General features: G+C 30.8%; 1 protein-coding gene across 4 annotated transcripts; it reads right to left on the reverse strand.

Moving 5' to 3' along the window:
• On the reverse strand, positions 1–26,200 carry LOC143230747 (uncharacterized). 4 transcript variants are annotated; one of them, XM_076464841.1, is made up of 15 exons: positions 26,052–26,122; positions 21,723–21,880; positions 19,804–19,905; positions 19,317–19,454; positions 16,213–16,308; positions 15,266–15,415; positions 14,802–14,897; positions 13,611–13,762; positions 13,363–13,461; positions 12,130–12,217; positions 11,656–11,686; positions 9,457–9,599; positions 7,287–7,334; positions 5,351–5,544; positions 3,784–4,554 (listed from the first exon to the last, which is right to left on the reverse strand). In XM_076464841.1, the coding sequence occupies exons 1-15, from the start codon at positions 26,080–26,082 to the stop codon at positions 4,323–4,325; spliced, it is 1,758 nt and encodes a 585-aa protein (XP_076320956.1). In that variant the 5' UTR covers positions 26,083–26,122; the 3' UTR covers positions 3,784–4,322. The 4 variants fall into 4 exon arrangements, with proteins under 4 accessions (XP_076320955.1, XP_076320958.1, XP_076320956.1 ...); XM_076464842.1 differs by lacking the exon at positions 11,656–11,686 and adding an exon at positions 11,835–11,856 and having other exon boundaries at positions 12,121–12,217; XM_076464840.1 differs by lacking the exon at positions 11,656–11,686 and having other exon boundaries at positions 1–4,554; positions 12,093–12,217; positions 26,052–26,120.
• Between the last annotated feature and the right edge of the window lie 1,281 nt (positions 26,201–27,481).

Here is a 27,481-nt window from a genome sequence, read left to right on the forward strand (position 1 = left end):
AAAGACAAACAACAAAAAAGAAATTTTATTTTTTTTGTTTACAAAAGAAGGTAAACATCAAAACCGATGTTTAGAACAGAATAACCATTTTTTGTTTCAAGTAAACTTTACATATCTATCTACCAGTTATATTAACACCCATACCTTATGAGTATATTAATTTCTCTAAAATTGTAATATATTTATATTATGGTTGCAGTCAAGATACATTACAAAAAAATGTTATCTTTGGCTAAGACAGCTCATAAAGTTATTAATTACAATTTAATTATTGTAAAAACAGATAATTAGCTTCCAGTTCAACTTTTATTCCGATAGGAAACATATTAACAAGCTTAGCTAAATTTTGTGACTTGTCACATAGTTAGAAAGCAAGAAAATTATGATACTGTTCTGTGTTCTTTAGAACATTATTTAATTAAATATCTTTAATATCTTGTTTTCAAGTGTATTCTTTATTCATTATTTGAAAAGTAATTAAAATAAAAAATAGGAACTTTTACGGTTATTTAAGGTTAGATTAGGTAAACAAAATAATGTAATAGAAACTCTGCATGAGATAAATTGGAGAGTAGGGCAATAATTTAAGAGCATAACACATGTATCATTTATAATGGGGTGAATAGTGGTCAGACATGGTTCAAAGTGCAATAAAACGATAATATAGAAGTATAAATAGATGTGTATTATTATTAATTTAAATCTATTTAGGATAAACAAATGTAGTTTCATATTATAATTTGAAGTTATTCTGTAAAGTATTAACTGTATGAAAGTAAAAACTGTCACATGGTAGGTCCTGAGACCAAGTTTGTGTTGGTATAGTTGTGTGTTTCCGTTTGTTTTCATAGGTTTTTGGTATAAAGTGCGACTTAGCCTTTGGTGGGCAATTGCCTTTTCAGATTGCCAGAAAAAAATCAGATGTCAACTATTACACAAATATATATGATACTCAGAGAGAATAATCAAATACATTAATTACTTGAAACAGTAATTTCAGCTACGCAATTATTTTCATGACATTAATTAATCCTCATAGGTAGTTGATTACATCAGATTAATTGGCCAGTTCTAATTTAACGATCAATACGTGTAGATTTTTCATGGCATAATACCATGCAAGTGTAAGTGTTTCTTTTAATAAAATATAAATTTAATTATAAAATTATGCTTATTTATGATGTATCAAATGTGTAACAGGTAATAATTACACATACATGTGTGTGTTTATATACACTTGTACTTCAAACAATCACTTCTAGTGAGTTTTTTAATCTTTATGATCTAGCTCAAAATTTCTAAATTTCTTTATAATGATTTTTCACATACTAAAAAATATTAAAATGGGTGATCTGATTATAATGCCATTTAGCATGAAAAAAACAAAATACTTAACTGCTACTCAGCTATGTAGATACAAGTAACTGTTATAAAAACAAGTCAAGTGCAGATTTTGTTTCACTCAATCTGTTCACTGCAGCTGAAAATCAAGAGTGTGTAACAAAAGTTATTTCAGATCTATCCTTTATTTTCCACAAGTCATTGTTCAGCAATTTTATTCATTCATTACAAAAACTCATCACTCAGGCTGGAAAATGAGGGACAAATGATTCTCTGAAATGATATTTATATAAGCAGTATAATTATATAAAATTTATGGCTGAAATACTGAAAGCTGGTGAAATAATGAAAAACTAACAGGCCTAACATTGTTATAAAAACAAATGAAATGCAGATGTTCATTTCACTTTCTTTCTAATAATCAGAGGTGTTTAATGATTTGCATTTTAATAAACAAAAATCTAGTTTTAACTTGTACTGGATTAAAAGCTTATTGGGCAATAGTTTGTGGGAAACAAAAGATCTGAAATGCTATTCATTACACACTTCTGCTTTCAAGCCACACTGGACAAATTATGAAAAATGTGGAAGAGAAACAAACATAACCAGTTAACTCTCTTCATAAAACCCTGAGGCCTGTTTGTTTTCCACATTTTTCATAATTTGTTCATTGTGGCTTGAAAGCAGAAGTGTGTAATGAATAGTATTTCAGTATACATGTGTGAGACTTGCATGGGAGTGTTGGTTGGTATGTTATTTATGGCTAAGTGCCACATGAAGTTGTTACATTGTATACTCAAGTATCACTTGACCTAATATAAACTTTATCACAGCAGTCATCACTGTACTTTCATACCTATCAACTTTGAACTAAACACTTCTGTATCGTTACCATATATATTAACAATTAAATATATATATATGTTTGTGTGTATATTTAGAAAGATGTAGAAATAAATACCATTTCAATATAAATACTTTTAATAAAAATACACTTTAAATATATAACTAACATTTTATAATGAACACATTTTAGTCAAAAGATAAACTGAGATTTAAGTATTCTTTGATAGATTGTTTAGGCAGAGTATTCATGATGAAACTTTGTAGAATGGACAGCAACTGTCTGTTGTGGAGACACAAGTGTTGAGGATGACGTTTTGAAAGTCTTCTGCCTTTTATCTTTAAGTCAGTGTGTGTGTGTGTGTGTGTGTTGTGTGTGTGTGTTGTCAATCTTTTATAGTATCCTGATGGATTGTGGAGGGTGTGTTATGATTGGTTGGATTATCACTGTTTCTGATTGGAGGAAAGATTTCCTGTAGATTCAACCAATGGCAGCCACAGGTTACTCACTTCTAATCTGGAATCTCTGTTTAGTAAAGATTTAATAGTGTTAATATAAAATGATTCTTTGATTTTTGAGAAAACTGGGAGAAAAATCAGTTTGATTTTTGAGATTCTCTTTGGTAAGTCACTATTTGTTTGGTTTTTTGTTTTTTTTACCAGAATGGACCTTAAGGTACTGTAAGATTTCCACTGGACTTCTATGTTGAATTTTTTGGCTATGCGTTTGAGTTTTTCACTGAAATGTTGTAGATATGGTAGTTAAAAAAGAATCCACTTTACGATGGAAATAAAGGAACAAAACAGTCTATCTTGACATACTCATCAGCAAACATGCAAGACAAATAACCACAATTGTATACAGAAAACCCACCCATGCAGACAGATACATACACTTTCAGTCCTGTCATCCAACTTCAATAAAACGTGGCATAATCCAATGCCTAAACAAGAGAGCGGAAAACATTTGTGATAAAACATCCATCAAAGCAGAATGCCAAAAGATCATAGAGAATTTTAAACAGAATAGTCACATCTCCTCCTCCATCAAAAACTCCTTGAAGAAGACCACAACACAAAGAAAAGATCAGAAAATCACTACCACTACCACCATTTACCTACCATACCTGCAACATGTCAGTGAAAAACTCAAATGCATAGTCAAACAATTCAACATAGAAGTCTGGTGGAAATCCTACAGTACCTCAAGGTCCATTCTGGTAAAAAACAAATAGCGACCTATCAAAGAGAATCTCAAAAACGTCATATATGAAATTCCATGTTCCTGTATTGCATTGGAGAAATGGGAAGAAAACTCATGACAAGAATAAAAGAACAAAGATAGTACAAAACTCATGAAAACACAAACTTCAGCCATTGAAGAGCACACCACATCAACTGCACACAAAATAAACTGGGAGAAAACTAGAATCATCGGCACAGACAAATTTTGAAAGACAAGAAAAATCAAAGAATCATTTTATATTAACACTATTAAACCTTCACTAAACAGATTCCATATTAGGAGATGAATAACCTGTGGCTGCCATTGGTTGAATCTACAAGAAATCTTTCCTCCAATCAGAAACGGTGACAACCCAACCAATCACAACACACCCTTCACAATCCACCAGGACACTATAAAAGACCAACAACACCTACACACACACACACACACTGACTTAAAGACAAAAGGCAGAAGATTTTCAAAATGTCATCCTCTACACTTATGTCTCCACAACAGGCAACTGTCATCCATTCTACAAAGATTTAAGTAATTTTCTGTCTTGTGTTACAGTAAAACAAACATTCAAATGATCAACTCAGCTGCCTGCAGCTTAGCAATCTTTTCACTTTACAGTTTCTTTTACAAATTTTCTTTCTGAACCTAAACAGATCAATAAAATAACACTACACTACTGAAAACTTTGTCTATTGTTGGAATGTACATGAAGTTGTAACACCTCCAGAGCATCCACAAGAAATTTACTTAATTTTTTTTACTGCAAGACAAAGAACATTTACTTTATATTGTTTGATCCAGTGGTTAAATATTTTCAAAGACACCAAGATATTTCACTGAATTTTTTTTCTTTTTAAATTAAGAGTGTTTCAATATCACACAGAACTTATAACAATCAAATAACCTCACTTTCAATGGCCACACCACCACCATCTGAACTTAACACAGGATTTAATAAAGCTTTCTGGTCTGATACTTCAGTTTTCATGTTATCAGGTTGCTCATCACAGACTATTTTGGTCTGTTCACCTAATACTGTAGTAGCACCTTCTGGCTTGTTTTCCACAATATTTACTGTTGAGAACATGGCTCGATGGTATGCAGTCAAGAAATTTAACCCGAGAAGCCTGCACACGTATGTAAACAGTTAGAGATTTTGGTTAACCAGTAAAAAAACATACCATAAATACACAAATACGAGTATAATAAATGTATTTACAATGTTATCTATGTGCATTTTAACCCATATTTTGCCTGTCAGGACTCAAGTTTGAAAAATTCTGATATAAGAACTTTATCAGTTAGGTTATTCAATGTGGCTTATTAAAATGTTAATTTTTAATTTTTAAGCCATTTGTTATATGTTTGTTGTTTAGCACACATCTGTATAACGGGCCATCTGTGCTGTGCCCACCATGAAAATTGACCCCCATAAATTTAACACTTAGTCACTAAAAGACAAACTATATGCTATCAACCTGGAAGTGAACAAAGTTCTGAGAACCAGGATAAATTTAAACATAAGAAGGTACTTTGAATATACGTGGAAAAGGGTTAAGCAACTGGTTACAAGTTAAAAATCAGCTCCTCTATTAAAAATATAAACTTAGATTCTAAAATAATTTCTATGTTGATACACATAAAGACTAAATGATTCTGCTAAAAAACAGATCAAAGTTACTAAGGAATTTAAGGATATATCAGTCTGAAGAAATTTTTACTAAATTTTTAAAAGTACAATATACTACAAGTTATTCAAAGCATTATGCTATGTAATCTTTTATAGATCCACAGACCTCAAAGAAACAGAAACTTTATTAAATTTCTCAGAAAATGTTTTCTGGCAGCAAGTAGCAATTCTTTGATTCATATATAATTAAAAAAACGAGTGAGGTTTTTAATTTTAATAATATAATAACTAACCTCATGCATACACACTGAACTAACAGTGTTACTCCTACTGTCGCTGTCCGTATGGCAACATTATCAAACATCGTAACCAAAAAATAGGCTCCACCAATAGTACTGCACATGCATACGATTATAGCAGATGTCTGTAGCCACTGAGCTTTGGTGAGTCCTGTAGATACCCAGACAGTTCCTGTCTCAAGCTTGTACTGATTAAATTAAAATTTTTGTAATAACAAACAATAATAATTAGTTTGACTTACAAAAGCTTAGAACAATGACAGTGTCTTAATATACAAAATAAGTTAACTGTATAGAACCTAACTGAAAACTAATCTCAGAAGAAATTTACAAATGAATATATTATTATATAATACATTATGGATGTCAAACACATTCAAAACAAATAACAAATTTCCAAACCTCCATCAGGTTGTTTTGTAATTTTTTGCATTTTAAATTGATAGAAATATGTATCTTCATGAGATTTGGTGTCCTTTTATCCAGTTTATGCAGTTTTTAAGATGACAGCTGTCCATGATTTCATAACCTAACTCATGAAGTCTAAACCCCGTCACACTATGATTTTACGTGGTGCCAAACAGTGGCATATATAATGTCAATGTAATGCACCAATGGGTCTCTCATATTTTGGGGCCCCAATATAATGGGAGAGGGAGCATAAATTTCTACACCTATTGCTGATCAGTATGAATGGGCTTCATAATAAAATTGCACCGAGTTGTTTGAAGTGTTAAAATGCCTCTGGTGTTGAATGCTCACATTATATTTAAACCCTCAGAAAAAGTGATGAGGAGAGACGAACGAGAGATATAAAAAAATAACTTATTTAAAATATACTTTTGTAAAACATTAAAGTTTAAAAGCCATATATGATTACTCCTTTCCCAAGATAATATGCAAAAGTCCCCAAGAGGTATATGAAATGGCAAAGAAGCAGCTCAGTTTGAAAACTGACAATTAGATAAGAAAATGAAAGATACTTCACAGTATTCGAGCCGATTTGAATTACTTTGCAAAAAGATATGGCAGAAAGATAATAATGAAGTCTAAGGAAGGCCCAACTTTTTAACATAATAGCAACATGTACTCGGGCATGCCCTTACATGCACTAGCTAAACAGTTTGAAAGCCTACTGTGAGAAAAGAAGGGAGATTCCATAAAGCCAAACTAGGAGCTTTAAATTACATTTACCGAGTCTTCCATAACAGTTTAAGCTCACATTACAGAGTGCCTTAATTTCTCAAAACTATATACATGTATAGACAACAGCTTGGATTAGTTTGGTATTTTAGGTTGACTCAAACAGACAAATATTTAAGACAATGAAAGCACAGAAAATTTGGCCACTATTACAAATAACATTTCTAAATTTAACACCTTGCCATATCCTATACACATGTAACATCAATAACACCTCTTAAGAGAAAGGATCACTTAAAGTCATAGCTCTGATATTCATATTTGAGAGAAAAGGCCCTAAGTTATATAAATATACTTCCATCACAGGAAGCCACTTAAGCAGCAAACCAACAGACAGCTTCCACAGGTTCAGCCACAAGCTCAAATATTTTACTCACAGTACAATTTTTTTTTTATTATAGAGTGATGCATAAATAAAAAATATACAAATCCTTTAGAAATTCAATTTATATGTGAATTTAATGAGCCCTATATTATTAACTGAGTGCAAGTATAAAGTTTAAAATATTCCTAGTCACATTTATCTTCCACACAATGGGAAATAAAAATAATTATTATTGATGAATAACACATATTTTAATGATACCATTCACGTGTATCTTAATATAATATGTTATTACAGATAAACATCATACAAATACTTGAATAATTTCTGCTGCATTAGTACAATAAATACAGTATAATATTTATTATCTTTAACTATGCAATAAGACAGAAAAATATTTACCTCTATTTTACAGACTTTGCATCTTATGTTGTCTGGATTTTCTGATGTCTGAAAATATTTTTTGATTCAAAATCTTTAAAATGTACATACAGCATTCTGCATTATTTTATAAATCCATACAATAATTTATAGATTTAAAAACAGAAAATTCATACTTAAATAATATTTGATTTTCACTCAAACATTAAAATAATTATGAAAAATGGATAAGAAAAAATCATTGTTACCAAGAAAACTGATACCTGTCTATTGAATAAAATAGTTTGCAACAAGTTAACCCTCTCACCACAGATATCCATTTACTGTGCATGATAGAATTCTAGTCTTACATTTAAACCTTTATTATGCTACTTTCTGTTTTATGTATGAATTAGTATATCATAAAATTTCTGCTAATAATCCCTATTTTAATAGTATATAAGTTTTAAATTCTTAATTCTATGAGGTAATATAATAAAAAAATCCTGAATTTCCCCTATTGTAACACACATGGAACATTTTGTCTCTGCATCTTTTCTATTTTATCCATCACACCATGAACATTAAATGTAAATTACTCACTAAAAATCAGCATTCTTCAGACAAACTATAAATTTTATATTATAGCCTTTAATTTTGTTTGATTACAAAGCCATGAAATAGAAAATCAGACCTCTCCTTCCACCCTCACCCATTATTTTCAACTATTATGTGACATAATGTATAACATTGTTTTCTGAACAGATAATAGCCACTTTCACCATGCTTAATTCTCATGAGAAAGTTAGCAACTAGCTTGTATAAATTTGCAACAGTTCTTGTCACATAATTAGAAAGCAGAAAAAAATTTGAGTCAGAAAGAATTATTAGTTGTCAGTCTATCTTCTTAGGTACATTGTTTAATTAAATAAAATTTATTTAGCGCATTACTACCATTAGTATGAAAAAAAGTAGGGTAAAATGTGTTTGACAATTAACAGAAGTAACAATGAGGATTGGGTATGTATTTTATTTCCTGTTGTTCATGTTTATTCTTTACTTACTATTATAAATGTAACTAAAATGTAAAAATAGGGATCTTTGTAGGTTAGCTAACAGCAATTATGTAAAATAAATAATGATAAAAATGTTTTTGAGGCACAAGTCGCACATGTGCACATGCCCTGCATGATTTACAACTCACAATAGTGCAGATAGCAGTTCGACACAGTTCAAAGGGCAATCAAACAATAACTTTTAGTTATAAATAGATATATAGCTTAAAGTTACTTAGGATAAACAAATATAGTTTCATATTACAATCTGAAGACATTATAGAAGGAATAAAAGGGTAATTTGTATTTGTTTTGTATTTACTTACAAGGTCAGTCGTATTTACCAACCTTGTACAGGGTTAGGGTAGAGAAAATAATGGATGAAATATAACGTTTTACTGAAAACAAACATACAAAATTTATTTAAGGGTTTTTATAGAGATTATGCAAATGAAACTGGAGATTTTTGAAATGAAGAAAAGTATTTTTGACTTTAACATGAAAATCACTTTGCACAGGAACTAGTCAAAACAAGTACTTGATATATTGATAGAAATATCTTTTTCTATGTTTATTTAAATTTCTTTCTTTTCTTGTTTTTGGTGGTTACAAGATTGAGGAGATTTACAATTCCCATTTAGAGTTAGGTTAGAGAAATTAACCCATGAACTATTAAGTTTTATTGAATAAAAACAAACAAAAATGTTAGAAATGTATTTAGGAGGTGTTAAGGATTTTACAACACAAAGGATATTTGAGATGAGGAAAAGTATTTTGAATCTTAACGTGAAAATTACTTTTGACACAGACTATTCACAACAAATACTTGATATATTCATGGACAAATCTTTATTTTAATGTATTAAAGATATTTCACTAAAATAGGTATTTTCTGTATAAGAAAGAATTACAATGTCAACTGAAAGACTATCAAATTTTGTGAAGATATACACACTGTATTGAAAGTTAGAAGTATTAAATCTATAGAGACTAAGTAAGTACAAAGAGATCACATGGTTGGTCAGACTCACTGAGATCATGTTGAGAGAGTTAAAGCACAAAGCATTCTGCTAAAACTTCATCTCAAATTCACATTTTATCTCCAAAAAAACATAAAATTTACTAATTAAGATAGTATTAATGAACATTACTATTACTTGAACAAGCCATTTTCTTAAACAATCATGATGAACTACAGACATATCCCCTTTACACAGACATGGCTGAATCAGAGGCCCTACATCCTGTCTCTCAGAATCATAACAGATCCAACATTCAGGTAGATTCTCCAGTGTCAGATCTAAGTACAACAACAAAAATACAGTATAAGAAATATGTATTTATGAAAAATTTGCTTCAACAATAATTAAACTGTAATAAAATTTTTAAAATTTAATGTCTAACTTTTAGGAATAACTTACTTGCCAAACAACCTAGTTTCCTGCTCTGACATTAAAAGTTACACTTTAATGGTGTAACTTCGTAAAATACTTTTTTATATTTAGTGTATAGAAATATATTAATTCTAATATATCGTGCCATTTGTTAAAGCATAACACAGAAATAAAAAATTAAAACATTAAAAATGTAAAATATCTTTCTTGAACATCCCATTCAGTAAGAGGTATAAAGGTATAACATAAGATTTAGGCAGAGTGCACATAATAATAAATAAATAAAAAAAAAAATTGTAAAATGGGAAGCAACTGTTTAGTTGAGAGTGATATTCGTAAAGGAAATACTGGAAGACTATTATACAAAAGTAGCCTAGATTGAAAGTGTGACATTTCAAAGGCCTTCCATCTTTGGTCTTCTAGTCAACTTGCACTGATTTTTAAACACTCGCTATGCCATCACCTAGCTGCTTTTTTTGTCATTTAAAGGGCACTTAACATTTATGATTTAAACTATTTCAACCATCACATGATATTAGTAGCATTTTTTTTTTTTTTATGAGAGTGCTGTGTTTACTTTAGTAAGGCAACAGCAGTATTTAAGAAATGCAGTGTAGAATGTATTTAACTAATATTATCTCACATCAAATAGTTTCTTCATAATCAGTTAAGAGTCCCTAGACATAATTAGAATCAAATCAATGACAGTTACGAATACTTGAAAATAAGGTGAAGGTTTAATATAAGTTTTTTCTTTCACTCAGACTCTATATCTACTGTTCTTGAGACAGTTTTGGGGTCATGTATTTTTTTTTCTTTGATGACCATGACTTAACAGATACTGAAAACATTGTAAACAAAAAAAAAAAAAAACTCCACAAGTGCATTTTCAGCTATCAGAAACTCACAAAGAAACACTAATAAATTCCCTGATCACAGTTTTACAAAAAATGAAAATATTTCTTTATGAGAGACTGGGATTGTTAAAAAAACAGATTACTACTTAAACAAAAAAATTAACACATCCTATACTTATACAAAGTCTAAACGTGTAGGCTTTAACAACTTAAATACACAGTATTTTGTGACCTTGAAAATTTGGATTAACAGTTACCACATATTGTGCTCTGTTCAGTGGCATATCCATGGTCTCTCTATCAAGATCACTTGAATACATTTTAATATTGATAAAGTGTTGGATATGAGCAATAATAAATATTTTACAGTTACTGAACACTTACTTCATCTGGGAATATTACATAATACATTCTCTCTAACATTTTTTAGACATAATCCTAAGAATACAACAGAAAATAACAGTATCTTAAACAGATGAAGTAATTAACTATGCACTGGTTACATTTTGCTATGCTGTATAAACTTCTGCCTAAACTTTATACAATTTACTATTGCAGACAGATCTCATAACCATGTTTTCATATAAAATTCTCATGAAAATCACCTTACACTCAAATTATTAAGAGTTTGAATGCAAATAATTACAACAAATGAGATAGTTTCAGTAGAAATACTTAATTAAAATAATGTCATTCTCTGTACTTACAATGTTTAACAAACTCTTACTAGTTTTTGTGATGAAACAGTAAGAAATCTCACAATTACAGTATTGTTGGTCAAGTGAAAATCTCATACCCCCCAGCAAATTGCAGACATCTGTACCAAATGGACTAAAGGTTTTGTAGAAATATGCTCAAAAGCAACCCATAAGTTGCAATCCCACTTTTATGTCAGTAAAGAAGTAACTAACCTTTTACCATCTCCACCTACACATTTACACCAAATATGGTAAAGGTAAAAAACCCTTCCATGGATGGTAAGAGGTAACATAAAAAAAAAAAGAGTGTCAGAGGAAATGTTTATTCCATTATTTTTCAATGTAAGACCACTTTTTTCAGCTCACCCGTTCTGAGTACCACTTCTTTAGACACGAGGGCAACTCACCCGTTCTGAGTACCACTTCTTTAGACACCAGGACAACTCACCCGTTCTGAGTACCACTTCTTTGAGTACCACTTCTTTAGACACCAGGACAACTCACCCGTTCTGAGTACCACTTCTTTAGACACCAGGGCAACTCACCCGTTCTGAGTACCACTTCTTTGAACACCAGGGCAACTCACCCGTTCTGAGTACCACTTCTTTGACACCAGGGCAACTCACCCGGGCAACTCACCCGTTCTGAGTACCACTTCTTTAGACACGAGGGCAACTCACCCGTTCTGAGTACCACTTCTTTAGACACGAGGGCAACTCACCCGTTCTGAGTACCACTTCTTTAGACACCAGGGCAACTCACCCGTTCTGAGTACCACTTCTTTAGACACCAGGGCAACTCACCCGTTCTGAGTACCACTTCTTTAGACACCAGGGCAACTCACCCGTTCTGAGTACCACTTCTTTAGATGAAGACACCAAGGCTTCTTCTTCAGTTGACAAAATATGTTTGTCCTGCTCTAGTCTCTTTAAAATCTTTTTTGGATTCAAAATCCACAGCTGCTCTGGACTGTGAATGAAGAAAAAACTTACTCTTCAATTAGCAAATCCTTGCCCCACTATATTTGAAAATATTTAACTTAAAAACAAATTAATCAAACAAAGGTTTGTCAACAATTCTCTTAAAATAGTAATTTCATCTGAAAAAACTATACAACTAGTTCATGTCAAATATATAAAATAAGAGTTCTGTTTTGATATAAATGTTAGAACAATATTTCAAAATGATAAACTAGTTCAGTTCATCAAAATAATAATCTGTTGTTTGTTCAGTTGCAAAGACTTCTCAAAATATTTGTTCATAGAACCATTTCCAAAGAAAGCTAAAAGCACATTATAAATTCTTTTACTGTGTTGTATATTTTCCCCATCTAATATCAATACAATTTAGATAGTGTAATATATTCTGCTTAAGCCCAGATTACTGTTGAATATGAAATTTTGTTAAGTATGATGTATTATACTACTTTTAAATCTCTCAGTTATTTACCAACTTGCATCAGAAGTTTTGCATCATGTTCTTTCTCAACTTCAACTTATTATATCATCACATGCATCATATGTTTGACATTGTTTAGTCATATCTATATAATAAGACTCAAGATGGGTAAGTGTATGTATGTTGCATAACTCTTAATAAACTGCTGGTCACATTGACTTCTAAGTGGTACCAAATGAATTGTTTGGTACTAAGGTTTGCTCAAAGATAAACTTTTCACTCCACCCCTTGGGGAACCAAGTGATTTCTAAAAGTACCTTTCTTTTAAACTGCTGGACTTACCACCTTTTAAATATGCCAAATGGATCATCTCAGTCTCAAGGCCTGCACAAAGTTTAATATTTTTCACTTGACTCCTTAGGGAACCCGGGTTTATCACAAAAACACTTTTATAGGGATTCCCCAAAACAAAACCCAAATTTGGCATATATTTGCATTTTAGCACATAAATAAGTAGGCTTACTAATTACTATTTGTAGCTTGGTTAAAGAAACTGAGTTTGCATTATAGCAGCAATGATCATTAAACAAAAAAGTGCAAAACTATAAGTTAAGTATTAAATTTGCATTATAGTGGCCCTCAAAATGTAGGCTATAGACCCACAGGTTCACTAAAGACATAACTTGATGTTTTCAAAACTGTTAATTATTACTTACCTAATACAGTTCCACAAGACACAAGGAAACCACAAAGCCACTCCCAATTCCACAATTCGAAACATCACATCGTGACAGTTACGACTCAAGACAGGGACCCTATTTTGATTTATCAAAAAATAATTAAATGTATATCTTAATTAATCTTGTCTGTAAAAAAATAATATTTATACAAGAAAAATTCAGTATAGTATATTTTTATATAAGCTTTAATAATCTTCTTTAAGTTTAATCTTGAAATTACTTACTTATCTCTCCAAGAACTTCCAAAGGTATCGGAGATGATAAAAGCTACAGTGATGAGAAGTAATAATCCTTGAGAAACAAGTCCTAGTCTGGATTGATGAAGCTGAGAAGTATTTATAGTTGTTGTGGAATTCTGGATGAACCCTCCTTGAAGCTGTAACAAAAAATTATGATGATTTACTTTTTAAAATTGTTTTTTGCAATTATTTTCATTAATTATCTTCAGAAATTCAAATGGTTAATCCAATGAAAAGTACTATATTTCAGATTTTATGAAATTATCTTTAATCACCCAAAAAATGTTTCACAGTTTTTAATTCTTTGAGTTGAGTAGAAAGGTTTCCAATATTTACATCTCCATAACCATCACTACTCCTTAAAAACAAGCTGCATTTATTGTTTATATACTTCCATACACTGAATGTGTGTATGGAAAATTCAATAATAACAAGACATTAATAACCAAGGAAACATATGGAGGTTGTAAAAGTGGAAATATTGTCAAAATATATAATGACAAATTTTATTGTATAATAGAAATAAATCATTATGCTGTCATTTTTAAGATTGCCCCTGGAAACCAGACATTATTCTTCATTCTGTTTTAGCAACCAAGTAAACAATAGAAACTAAGGAACTAGCATTTATTAATATCAAGACTGAGAAACTTAAAACAGTACAACATAACAATAAGCACCATATGTCACAAAACCAGAGGTACAAAGCAAACTTTGACCTTTCTTGAAATTCATAAAATATATAAAAACCTTGTTTATCCTAAGTTCATTATAATCATCTTTAGTATTATTTGCTGCATCTCCTAATTTCTCTTCATTAGAGCTTAAATATGCCTTGGAATACAAAACCAATAAACAATAGGAACTTATTTCATAAATAATTCTTGTATTAATTTAAATATTTTTTTGCAGAACAGAGAAACAAATAGATTATTTATCTACATAATTAGTATTAGTATTTAGTATTAAAAAACACTAAAGTCAGAGTTTTCATTGTTATATTCAGCTCTGGTGACACAAAGAAAATTCAATATAAATGTGTTTTGTTCTGTTTTTAATTATTGACCTAAGTTTATGTATTTTGAATCTTCTATCTTTAAAGGTAAGTTGTCACTTCTCACTACCCACTTTAGAATCCCTAATTTTTAACAACATAAAAAATAATTTATATCCTACCTTAAAGTACATAAGTGTTCCATAAACAAGAAAAAAAATTAGTACGATGAGCATAAGAGCAGCATAGAGTCCATTGAACACACTGGTAAAGAAATTCTGCAATAAAAAACTTAACATTATTGCAACTGATATATATATGCTTAGTTAGACTAACATTTTACAGTAATACCTTACCTAATCTAAAAATGAGCAGTGTTTTAATGTTTAACAAAGATATGGATTTCAGTTGTGCAGAATTAATGGGAAACCCTTTTAATGTGTGTTTTATTATGTAAAGAATATATCATAACTTTAGATTTTAGCATTCTTTTTCACTTTGATTACCCACCTCAAATAAATTAACTTTAACACAGTTTTGATGTGGCAATGTCAAATTCAGTTTCTTCATTATTTCTTCTACCTCCTAACTGAAACAAAGTAAATTCAGTATAAACTAATAACAATGTGAAAATGTTAGATATTACCTTTTCATTATTACTTCTGTTTCCCAGCTGGAGTAAAAGCAGTTCAGCGAGAAGTAATGAATATGTAATTATGTTAAAGGCCAGAAAACCAAAAAATGATTTGTCAAGGAAAGAAGATTTATCCAGAGTTTTGTCTTGCAAGTGGAATATCTGTACATGAGAAAGAAAAAAGACAATTTTAATAATGATTTCGTTCATAAGTTATGTTTATATCAGATAATAGTTGTTTTTATCAATGTATTTGCAAATTTATTAAAACAAGGAAACAAACATATATCCACTTTACACTATTTATAATTATGCAACAAATGATTCTACATTGTTCAGAATCTCATAAAAGATAGTTACAATAACTTGATTTCAAAGAGTTGCCAGTGGACCAAATGATACAAGAGCTATTAACATGCCTTTCAAACACAGCAGCATGTATCAAACACACATATATTTGCTTTACCATAAAATAAATTATTAAAAATTATTTAATTGGTTGAAAAAATTAATTTTAATCATTAAATTATTTTCAGAGGAAATAACTGAATACTCCACAAGAAAAATTTAGTACCAAGTAATGAAAACTGATTTGGTTAGCACATATACTTAGATACATACCATCAGCAAACATAAATAAATATTTTTTTATTTAAATAATTTAAGAAATTCATGATATGACATAACCCATCGATTATTTATAACTAAAATTGCATGAGAGAGAAGTCAAACTAAAACAGTTTTTAAAATAATGTTCCAAGAGACAGAATAAAAAGTATTATGGTGTAGGTGTAACTTGGTTCTTGGATGGAGAGAACGCATTTCCTTCATAACATCTGTATGCTTATCACAATTTATGTACTGCACTTCACTTTTCTTAAACAAAGTACAAAGCATTTCAAACAAAGCCCGAAATACAAATGAGTTTAAAGTTTTCCTGTTTACTATGTTTTACTTACCTCTGCCCAAAAACAGACAATGAGAGAGGAACCTGTAAGGAGAAGTGGATAATAAGCACTTAATAAACTAGATGTCCATTGAAGTGTTGCATTCTCCTGTGAAAGAAAGAAAAAGGTGTTAAATATTTAACTTCGTACCTGAAAATGCATTTACAATATATAATCACCTCTTTACTCAGAACAGCTTGATCTTTTGAGCACCTATCAATGAGATCTGCATGCAAATAGCCTTAAACTAATTTACACCTAAAAATCATGTTTAACATGAATTGCACTAGTATGTGATGACACCATCATGCAACAACACCTTTCCATCAATAGAAAGGATACACAAGCTCCTTGTGCAGCAACTCACCTTACATACTTCCACTTAGAATAACTTTTCATAGACAAAGACAGAAAAAAAATGCACTAAGTGGGGAGGATGAGTAGAAAGGTGTAAAGAGGTGAGAATGTATCCGAAATATATTTCCAGGTAAGGAAAATGTCAACTATTGAGACAATATCTCCCTTCCACGTGTAGAATAGCTAGAATCCCACACAAAAATGGTAATGGGACTGGTATAACCATTCAACCTAGAGGAGTTCCCTTCTAAAAGCACCCAAAAGGAAAACCCATAGGATTTGACATCCAACGGCAATGACACTTCATATGGACACACCTTTGGAATACCACATCTTGTCTCCACCAAGGTATACTATAGTCTTTGACCAGAAGGAAACTGAGGGAAAGGAAAAAGAGCCCACAAGCATTGCAGGGATGGATAGAATTTGATCATCATTGATCTATCACTCACACACATGGTAAGCCAAGAGGCATAGTGTACTTAGGCCAGTCAGACTGTGTAGTATCTCATACTGACTCAACTAGACACTTGCTGCAGAAGTAGATCCCGTTAACTGACTGAAAGGTGACCCACACTACAAAGACAGTGCAACAACCACCCTACTTCCCATCGATGCTTGCTGTAGAGTATCAGTAAGGAACCCTCCAAAATTGAACACCCCAGTGGTTAGAAACTGATAAGTGACAAGGGTCTCTATAATGATTCACTTGATCAGGAGAGAAAGAGAATTCATTGTGGGAAAACCCAGAAAAGTGCCTGGATCCCCTTTTAACACCTACCAGAAAAGTCTTTTACTAGAAACAGTGCTATGAGTAAGAGTAAAACTATTTTTTAAAACAAGCAGATGCAAACCAAAAAAGTGGGCAAACTATTCCCTGGTGCTGACTTTTTCCATGATTTTCCACAGAGTGGTATGGTCTGGATCAGACAATTGAGTAAATTTCAATAGCAAATGGATTCCTCCAGTGGCCTTGCAAAATACCTCAACTTAACAGTAGGCACAGGTAGAGCCAGGACAAATGGGTTGATTGCTTTCTGTTACCTCTGGCCTGATGTGGATTTTTGGAAATAAGCATACTCTAGAAGAATACACCAGCCACCTAGCAAGATCCTATAAAAGAGAAAAGTGCTGAAAAAAATAAAGTACTTACCCTTCTCAAAGATGGTAACCAGTTTTACTGAAGAACAGAGCCTAGAAGGAGTTGATATCCCACAGAAAAGAAAACAACCTTCCCAAGCAGCCAGACTTAGGAAGAAAGGCATAGTTGCAAGTAGTAAAGCAGAGGAGAAATCAAAAGACAAAAGGGAAAGAGAAAGAACATACCTGAAAAATCATGTCAAATGAGAGATGAAAAGAGTGAGGAGTTTCCTCCATAAATAAAGGTGTGATTAGAGAAAAATCAGGGTAGATCCTGTCAAAATCATCACCATCCTAATCAAACTGCAGAGAAAGAACATCAGCTGAATGAAGAGGAAGAGGAGGCCATATGCACAAAAGAACCCACATGTTGAACAATGATGGTTATGATGTCCTTTACAAACAACGAGCACTCCAGTAGCTGCAAAAGTCACAGGCCCAGTGTTAGAAACATCATCACTAACAGACAAGCAGAAACTACACCATCATTTGAAAATTCATAATGGGCAAGGAAGAAAAAAAGATTATCTTGTTCAGTTATGAAAGAAATCAATGAATCTTAAATGAAAGTTTTGTTTCATAACTTATTGCAAATCTGAATTGATTAATAATACTAAAAATATGTCCATTTTAAACAATGCTGAGAAAATAAATAACGTTATTTTGACCACAAGTGCAAGAATATTGTGTCATCCACCTAATGGTGAAACTCTGCTACTGCATTATGATATCTAGCACAGTTCACGTTAAATGTGCTTTTGAGGTGAACATTAGCCATCACACATGAAGGATCGAGCTTTTCTGTGTGTAAAGTATCACATCAGAATTACCATTTTCTCTTCATCTATTAAAAAGAAAAAAAAAAGATCTTTGTTTACAAGTTTGACTGACAGCTTATTTGCTATAATAATTTATTGTTGTTGCTATCTGAGTATAAACTGTTACATTGTAAACCAATGCAAGATTACTTTACTGGATCTAATAGCATTCTTTAGTAATTTTTTTCTTATAAAAGTGAATCAGCATCCATATTCAGTACATATGTCAACAAGAAGTATTGTTATTCTCTGGGTTTTATGAAAGGAAATTTGTTTCTAAACAAAACTAACTGCTAAATCATTTTTTCTCAAACAATTAGGATGTCATGGTAATTACAATATTACTTAACTAATTCTAGTTTCTGTGAAAGAATCACTATTTTCAGATAATTAATAATAATAATCAAGATAAATCATTCAAATACATGACAGAAGATTTATGTTTTCATGTGTCTTACCAGTGGATGAGCTTAGCATCCAGCAGAAGTTAAACCATTCAAAACAATAAAATATATAGCTTCACACCATATATAGGTTTGTCATCCTCACAGTTTTGTACAAAATGCAAATAACTGACCTTCTTTTACCCATGTCAGCTTATATCTGAATCATACATAACAGAAGCTGTTTTATTTGTTAGTAGTTAATCACAAAGTTACACAGTGTGCTAACAGTTGTATTAAACAAATCACCTTTACATCTCTTAAAATAACACAAACCCTTTTTTGTGAAAAAACATTACAGTAAAAAAGCTGATGTTTATTATGATAAAAACCTAACAAATACTTTATAACTACTTACTGGGGATGAGAACCAAGATCCTCTGATAGATGTAGCAATACAGATTAAAATATACAGTGCCTTCTGTGTTGTGATTCTACACGCTTTTAACACAGATGGAGATTTTCTTCTTCGGTATTCTGATTTCACACAGAGCAGCTAAAAAGAAATCCAGAATGTAGCAAATATGATTATAAACCTAACAAAAACAGAAGGAAGAGAACATCCAGATTGGATTACGTGTAAATTTATGAGAGGTGGTGCAACATACAGCATACATAAAATTTGTAAGAAACAGAATTTTGGTAGCTAAATAGAAACAAATTTTCCAAACAATGTTGGTGCAGTTGTTGAGAAAAATAAATTAATGTAATATTGTGACATAACTATCAACAAAGTTGATGCATTCACGTGTACAGCAAATGTAGAATATTCTCAACTGTATGTATGTATAGCAGAAAAACTGACTGAAAAATATGCTTTTAAACTAAATCCTTAATATACTCACCAGCTGTATGAAAGATACAACACTTATGATGTAAAATACACTGGAAAATGTAATGAAGTATCCAAGGTTTGGATCAGTGCAACTTCCCCCACTGTACTGCACCTAGAAAATAACTGTCTTTTTATAGCTAATATAAGAAAATACTTTATTTTCACTCAAAATACATATTAAATTTTTGCAACAAATTACTTAACTTTCAAACTATATGAAAATGAAAATCTCCTCATTTTTAAATATCATAGAACTACTTACTTATCAAATGTGTACAGGGTTTGTCCATTTACTTAGTGTATCTACATGAAATGTATTAATTATTTAGTAGTATGTACAAGTGAAGTTTATTATAAACAAAAAATAAGATATGTTACAAAAGTATCTGTGTGCAAGACATGTTGGTGAACCCATGAACTCAATCTGACTGAGACACTAACATGTCAAAGTTCAAGGTAATATTTGTTTAAATAGTAAATATAATTTTATGGATCATGCAGGTTGCATAACCTCTAGAATCTTCAAAATGTACATCTACATTTTTTTAAAGTATCACTGTATATTGTATTTGTTATTTACCTTTCTATACAATGAACTGTCTCTAAGACAGCAATGTAAGGTAAAATGAATAGTTGATAACCTACATCAAATACATAATACCATGTTGAATGGCACTTGACAGAAGATAGTGACAAGTGCAATTTGACCCCTACCCATCACATGCAAAGTTAAGCAGGAAAACAAAAGAAATAAAAAATAATAATTAATTACAAAAAAACAAAGTCAATTTCTGACAAATCAACTCACTAATTTGTTAGTACATATACCACAAAACTACTTATTCATATTCTTTTAAATTTAATTTTCTGCACATTTTCTTTCAAAAGGGAATTCATAAATAATATTAATTTGTTTGAAAATTAAAAGAAAACTGCTTAACACTTTTGAAAAAATATTAAAAAAAAGTATTTATTACTGGATAAAACCACAACATAATCCAAGAACTTTTTCTAAACAATAGGAAAATGTATATTTTGTGTTTAAACATGGATTTATTAATTAAATAAAGCAAAACTTAAAAATAGAATAATATGCCATAAGCTTAACCAAAAAAAAAAAAAAATCAGAAACTAAATCATTAAAAATAAACATAAAGGTAAAACATAAAAATTATTCTGAACATATAGCAGAACAGTAACTGCAATGTTTTTCTTTTGACAAAAAAGTCTCCTTAATTCATTAGTAATACAGAAAGCGAATTTTTTATTTTCACAATACCAAACATCATCATCCCATAAGTCTTTTATTCTACATAAAGAACAATAAATGTTAACACCAGGATTCTTAAAAAATAAGATGGAGTATTTATTTCAACTTTCACATGCAAAACAAAATATACTCACAATACAATAATTACAGGTTAAAACAACATATTTTAACAACAAAGAACTTCTAAGTAATATAATTCTGACACAAAACTTCTAATTCAGCAACATAACCTTGGCACAGCTTCAATAATATAACCTTAACTTTGAAAATTAATCACAAATCTCCATTTGATAATACACTTACAAACTCTGTAATTAAATATAGCTCATAACAGTTCTAATCAAGTTCCAAGCAATATCCAATCTATTCTCTAGATTCTCAAGCATCTGGCATATGACTTCAGTTCTACTCAACTTTCTACTTCATTTGCTACAATAAGATACAATTACAATTCCATATAATACAGTTACTGGCTATTACCAAAACCTCAATTCCACCCAGTGTCTGTCATTTTGCCTCATAATCCTTCGATAGATTATGCCCCAGAAATAATTTTGTTACAAATTTTGAGAATATTGTAAATATTGCTTAAAACAACCAAAAGTGTTAAGAGTTTAATACAAACATACATACACACACACACAAATGAAACTTTATACCTCACAAAAACAAACTCCTTCATAGCAATCACCATGTCCTGAACAATTGTTCACACATTTGTCTTCCATCAAATCCAAAAGTGTCAGTCTATTTAAAGGAGAAAGTTGAGTGACCATGCTAGGAGGTGGATCATCAAAGTCCAACATACTTGATATCTCTAGATGAAACCACATGCAAGAGCATAAGTTCAGAAATGGGTCTCAGTAGTATTCTATGAAAAGAAATTAATAAACATGAATGTTTTTTATAAAAATTCTAAACCTACAAATATTTTTCACAAAACTTTTCTCTATAATTGTTACAATATGCATATGGATAACCTCTTGAATAGTTGCAAACAATAATTCTTAAGAACTAATTCATAATACAGCATTATCTTTCAGATATAACAACAACAAAAAATATTATAAATAGTTTCTTAACTAGAAATAATATAATAATTAGCACCATGATGAGAAAATAGTTTATCATAAACCCATGCCATAAGATCTGACAAGTGAGTATTAAGTAACCTAACAGCAGATATCCATATCATTAAAGAAAATGTTTCTCATTCTCCAATTGATTCACAACATATTTCTGAAGAAATTACTCCTTTCCAAACATGTACTAATTAGCAGATTTCCTGAACCTGATTTACCTGCTTTTTTAAATTCTACATTTTTAGTATCATACTTAAGTATGTCATCAAAATTTACTAATAATACTAAAATGTTAGTTAAAGCTAAAATAATTGAGAATGTTTAATTAATAAGAACCACCCTATCTCAATGAATAAGAAGGAACTTAGAACAGGAGTATATATAATGATGAGGAAAAATGATGTACTTAGATCATAACTTGTTTTTCACAAGAGAGACACTGGCACTGCGTAGAAAGAGAAAATTGTTTGTTTCGAGTTTCGCGCAAAGCTACTCGAGGGCTATCTGCACTAGCCATCCCTAATTTAGCAGTGTAAGACTAGAGGGAAGGTAGCTAGTCATCACCACCCACTGCCAACTCTTGGGCTACTCTTTTACAAATGAATAATGGAATTGACCATCACATTATAATGCCCCAAGCGCTGAAAGAGCAAGCATGTTTGGTACGACCGGGATTCGAACCCGCAACCCTCGGATTATGAGTCAAATTCCTTAACACACTTGACCATGCCAGAAACAGAAGAGCTCGCAATTATTAATACATCATTATGTGAAAAAGTCCTAGACTATTTACAAAAAGCCCTTAATAGAAAGAAACTATTTTTACAATATAAATTTGCTTCAGTTTATTCCTCTTCCTGAAGAAAAAAAAATTTAACATTATTAACACAATGAAACAATAAAAAAGATAGATGCATGTACAAGCTACAAACAAACAATTTGATTTAAATAATTAAAACAAAACAGAAACCTTTGTTTTTTAGAATTTTCATTCAAAGCTAGAGAAGTTATCTCTGTTCATATTGTCCCTGATTTTGAGCTGATAAACTATAGAGAAGGTAGCTAATCAACAGAAGCTACTACCCACTCTTGGGCAACTCATATCTATCCAAACACTAGTAATTAACTCGTGTGGCTTCCCCTTATTATTCAACACTTACTATTAAACCTTGCTCTTCTATTTATCCTTTCTTATAATTTGTTTGCTTTGTACATCTATACATGTGTTTTTACTTGTTTACCTGTTTATGTAATTTTTTGTCTTTTCTTGTTTATCTTTAGTACAACTACTGATGAAAAATAAGAGATTATTGTTATAGATTATTACTTTAGTAAGGCAAGTGAATAAGATAAGTTTGTGGAGTAAACAGGGAGGAAAGAAAGAATTAGATTATGCAATCCAGGGTCAGAGATAAAGGTGGTAACCAACAGAGCAAGTGATATAGTAAAAGGTGTTACCACTGAAGTAATCCTTGTAATGCATGTAAGGGCTAATGATGTACAAAAGTGTAGGTCAGAAAAACTAATCCTTAAGTATAAGGCAATGTTAAAGGCATTCAAAGAATTACCATAACAACTTATTTCTGACAGGGATACTGCTAAAATCTGGTTGTGAAGATGAAATTATAAATAGTTCACTAGAACTGAATACTAGGCTTAGGTTAATATGCAAGGAACAGGCAAATTAGCCGTTAGGATATGTGTGATCAGTTCAACAGGAAAAGGGAGCATTTTGAAAGGATAGCTTACATTTATATAGAGTAGAGGCTGGCTTGTTTTCAAGAGCTATTAACTCAAGTGTAAGAACAACTTCAAATGAGAACTAAACAGTGATGATGGCAAGAATAATGAGAAACAAAAAATGTAGAGAAACATATACTGCAAAACAAACTAAAAACAATTTGAATTATGAGAATAATTTTCTTGGGGTGATAACCTTAACAGTGTCATGGGAAAAAGAAATCTTGGTGTTCTGGCTGATCAATCTCTTTAGCCATTCAAGTAATGTGCTGTTGCTAAAACAAATAGGATTTTAGGTTGTAGTATCAGAAATATTTTAAGTACAAGATTAAAGAGGCCATAACGTCATCATACAGGTCATTTGTTAGACCACGTTGTTTAGCATGGCTTTCTTACCTTGAAAAAGGCATTGAATTATTTGAGAGAATTCAAAGGAGGGTTAGCAGGATGATAACTGGAAATTTTAAGATCTCTGAAATTATTTCTCTGAAAAAGAAGTTAGAGGGAACCTGACTGAGATGTTGAAGATTGTTTAAGGAACTGATAATGTTGATGATTGATTTCTTTTCTTTTGTATTAAATGGTAAGACTAGGAAATAAAAATATAAATTCTGACAGAGTAGGAGTCATCTTCAGTTAAAATAACTATTTTTCTAACAAGATAGTTCATCTTTGGAATGACTTGTCTTCAAAAGTGGTACTTTAATAGAATCCTTAATAAATACTTGAAAGATAATGGTTGGTTTTGAGTGTTTTATTTTTATATCAGCTTATGGATGGGATGGCCTTACATGTTCATGTATACATAATATATATAAGACTGGTGTGTCTAGTCTCGAGAGAAAATACACTAATGCAAATTTACCATTGCTTACTATTATTTCTACAGGTTTTCTCCTTATCAGTTGCAGCTTAGTTTTCCAAGTTGAAGTTTTAAAGATTGGCTTCAATGTATCATTGATAAATGTATTGCTTGTTTGCTCAACCACAATTTATAAACTTTTAACATAGTACTTATATATGGCATAATCTACAGATGCAGTGACGTATCCATTCCTTGCTTCAGTCACTTTTTCAAAATAAAAATACCCTTTTCACTCTCTAATTACTAGTCTCTTGGTGGCCCTTTGAAATTCATTAAATAACATTTAATTTTAACATTAAAAGTAAATTTACAGAAAAGTTTACAGTATAACTAATTAAACTATAAATGTAATATGATAACTGTTAATTAATATAATACTATAGCTTCCACTTTCTATTAACAACTAAAACATATTAAGATTTTTGTTGAGTGAAATATTTAATAATGACGTTAAACAGATAGTAAGGATCCAAACAAATAAATCACTCTGGCATTGTGTAGCGCGACATCAGAAAAGCTGGTTCGAACTTTCTTTTGTCACTGCAAAATTAGATAACCAAGATAATAACAATCGTAAATTCGTGTCGATTAAATACCACCGTGTGCCGAAAGAAATGTCAATTGATATTACAGTAAACGAGTGGATCGTTCTGATTCATGTTTGTGTTACGTAATGTTAATCTTGTAAAATAACCCAGTTAAAACATCGCTGTTAAACGTTTAAAAGAATAAACATGTTTTATCAAATATTTAAATACATTGTAAAACACAAAAAAAGAGTGAGAGATGATAGTAAAATACGGTATTTATCTGGCTGAAATTTCAAATAATGCAGTTTTAATTAGGCGATTTTATTGTTTTAGTTCATCCATGCCACTAAGTTATTGGTGGTTACATATATTTCCCATTGTATAATATTCTCATTTTATTTAAAAACTCTCCTACATTAGTTTTACTTATAGATATAAATTATGAACATTATTAAAATATTACAAGTTTGCAGGGGTCTAATACGCAGTTGAAAACTTGTCTGTTGATAGAATTAGTACAAAGTTTGATTAAATACTTTAAAACTTAAACAAAGTTAGGTAAATAAACTTTTTTACGTGATAACATGTTCTAAATGACAATAAAACATCATAACACCAAAACTTTACAAGTAAAAACCATGTAATATTTTACATTGTTTAATATTGACTATTAACAGGAAACAACGACCAGTTTTATTATTCAATAGACTTTAACCTTGTTAAAAAACATATAAATATGTGATATTTAAGTACAGAAAAACAAATACTTACCCATTCCGAGATCATACAAAAAGTTGCACATACAAAGAAAGCGTAACCTGTAGGATTATTACTAACTAAACTCACGCAAAGGTTGATGGGATAGAATGTACTGAATTTCGTTGACCTAGTACGTACTAAAAATAATTTGTTAAGGAAATCGTATGCTTTTTTATACTATAATAAATTACTATAAACGTTTCCGAAAATATGTATCATGTAAATCAAATTTTGATTCGAAATGTCATAGTTTAGTGAAAATAAGCACGTCATAACAGTTTTATTTTTATTCATATAACTACTCTGTCAGGTTTTATGAAATACGCTTTACATAAAGGGTAGCCCGTAAGTCCCTACCCATCCATATGTTATGTCATATTTAATTACGCATGTATTATAAATACATGGCTGATGTAAGCCCATGTTGAGGAAAATGTCTCACAGAACATGGCGTCGCATAAAATTATGCAGCGAAAATGAGGGACAGCACACAGATACACTGGATACATAAGATATATAGTTCGTTTCACCTCGGTGGACTCAGCAGTTAGCCGGATGTGGTTTTGCTATAAGAAAACAGACATACAAGTAATTAAATAGGTTTAATAAAGTAAAACTCTTTGATAGTATTTTGACTAATAAAACTAAAAGTGATGTAGAATTTAATGCAGTGTCATTATGGAATTTTGTTTCTAATTTATCCATTGCATATGAGACCCAAGTGGCTCAACAATAAATCTGGAAGTACAGTTAGCCAGTCGTGTGGCTTTGCATTTAACAACAAACAAACACATAAAAACAACCTGTCTTACTGTGGCAACCTTTAAAAGATATATTACTGATCTACCAAAGAAAATGAAATTTTAAATTTATGCTGTTTTCATGGTTTCCAGATAAAGAATAATGTGTTATTTTACTGTAAGAGTTTTAAAAGTATCATCAAATGAATTACTAAGCCCAGAAATAAGAAATTTCTCTCTTAATACTACCAGTTGTGATGAACTTAATCCATGTATTTCTCGAAGAAAGTTTACGGCTAGCACAGATAGCCCTCGAGTAGCTTTGTGCGAAATTCCAAAACAAAGCACAAGTTTATTTTTACTTTAACATAATATACGAGTAATTCCCGTGGCTTACAACTTACCACAATATTCAAGTTTGTAGAAATTTTAAAGAGAAAATAAACAAATATGTTATCATGTGGACTAGATCTTGAATTATTTTCTCCAAACATTTAAAAAGAACCCTAAAACTAAAGAACAAAGTTATAACATTATGAATTGTTGAGATATAAACACTGTCTGTACATAAACTTTTAGCATGTTCTATTTTTGGTATATCCAGATAAATACGAAGTATTGTTATATAACTGCATAATTCAATCGTAAGAATGATTGAAATAAAGAATCTGGTCACAGAGTGATGCATAAAATGAATATTTA

The sequence above is a fragment of the Tachypleus tridentatus genome, chromosome 10 (genome assembly GCF_004210375.1).
Source record: "Tachypleus tridentatus isolate NWPU-2018 chromosome 10, ASM421037v1, whole genome shotgun sequence".
NCBI lineage: Eukaryota > Metazoa > Arthropoda > Merostomata > Xiphosura > Limulidae > Tachypleus > Tachypleus tridentatus.

Excerpts from the sequence above, each read along its gene's own strand:
- LOC143230747 (XM_076464840.1), bottom strand. The coding sequence starts at position 26,082 with ATGTGCAACTTTTTGTATGATCTCGGAATGG. Across the intron at positions 15,416-16,212 it reads TTGTCTGTTTTTGGGCAGAG|ATATTCCACTTGCAAGACAA; the intron begins GTAAGTAAAACA and ends TCTCATGTACAG. Across the intron at positions 9,600-12,092 it reads AGAAGTGGTACTCAGAACGG|ATCTGACACTGGAGAATCTA; the intron begins GTGAGTTGCCCT and ends TGTTGTACTTAG.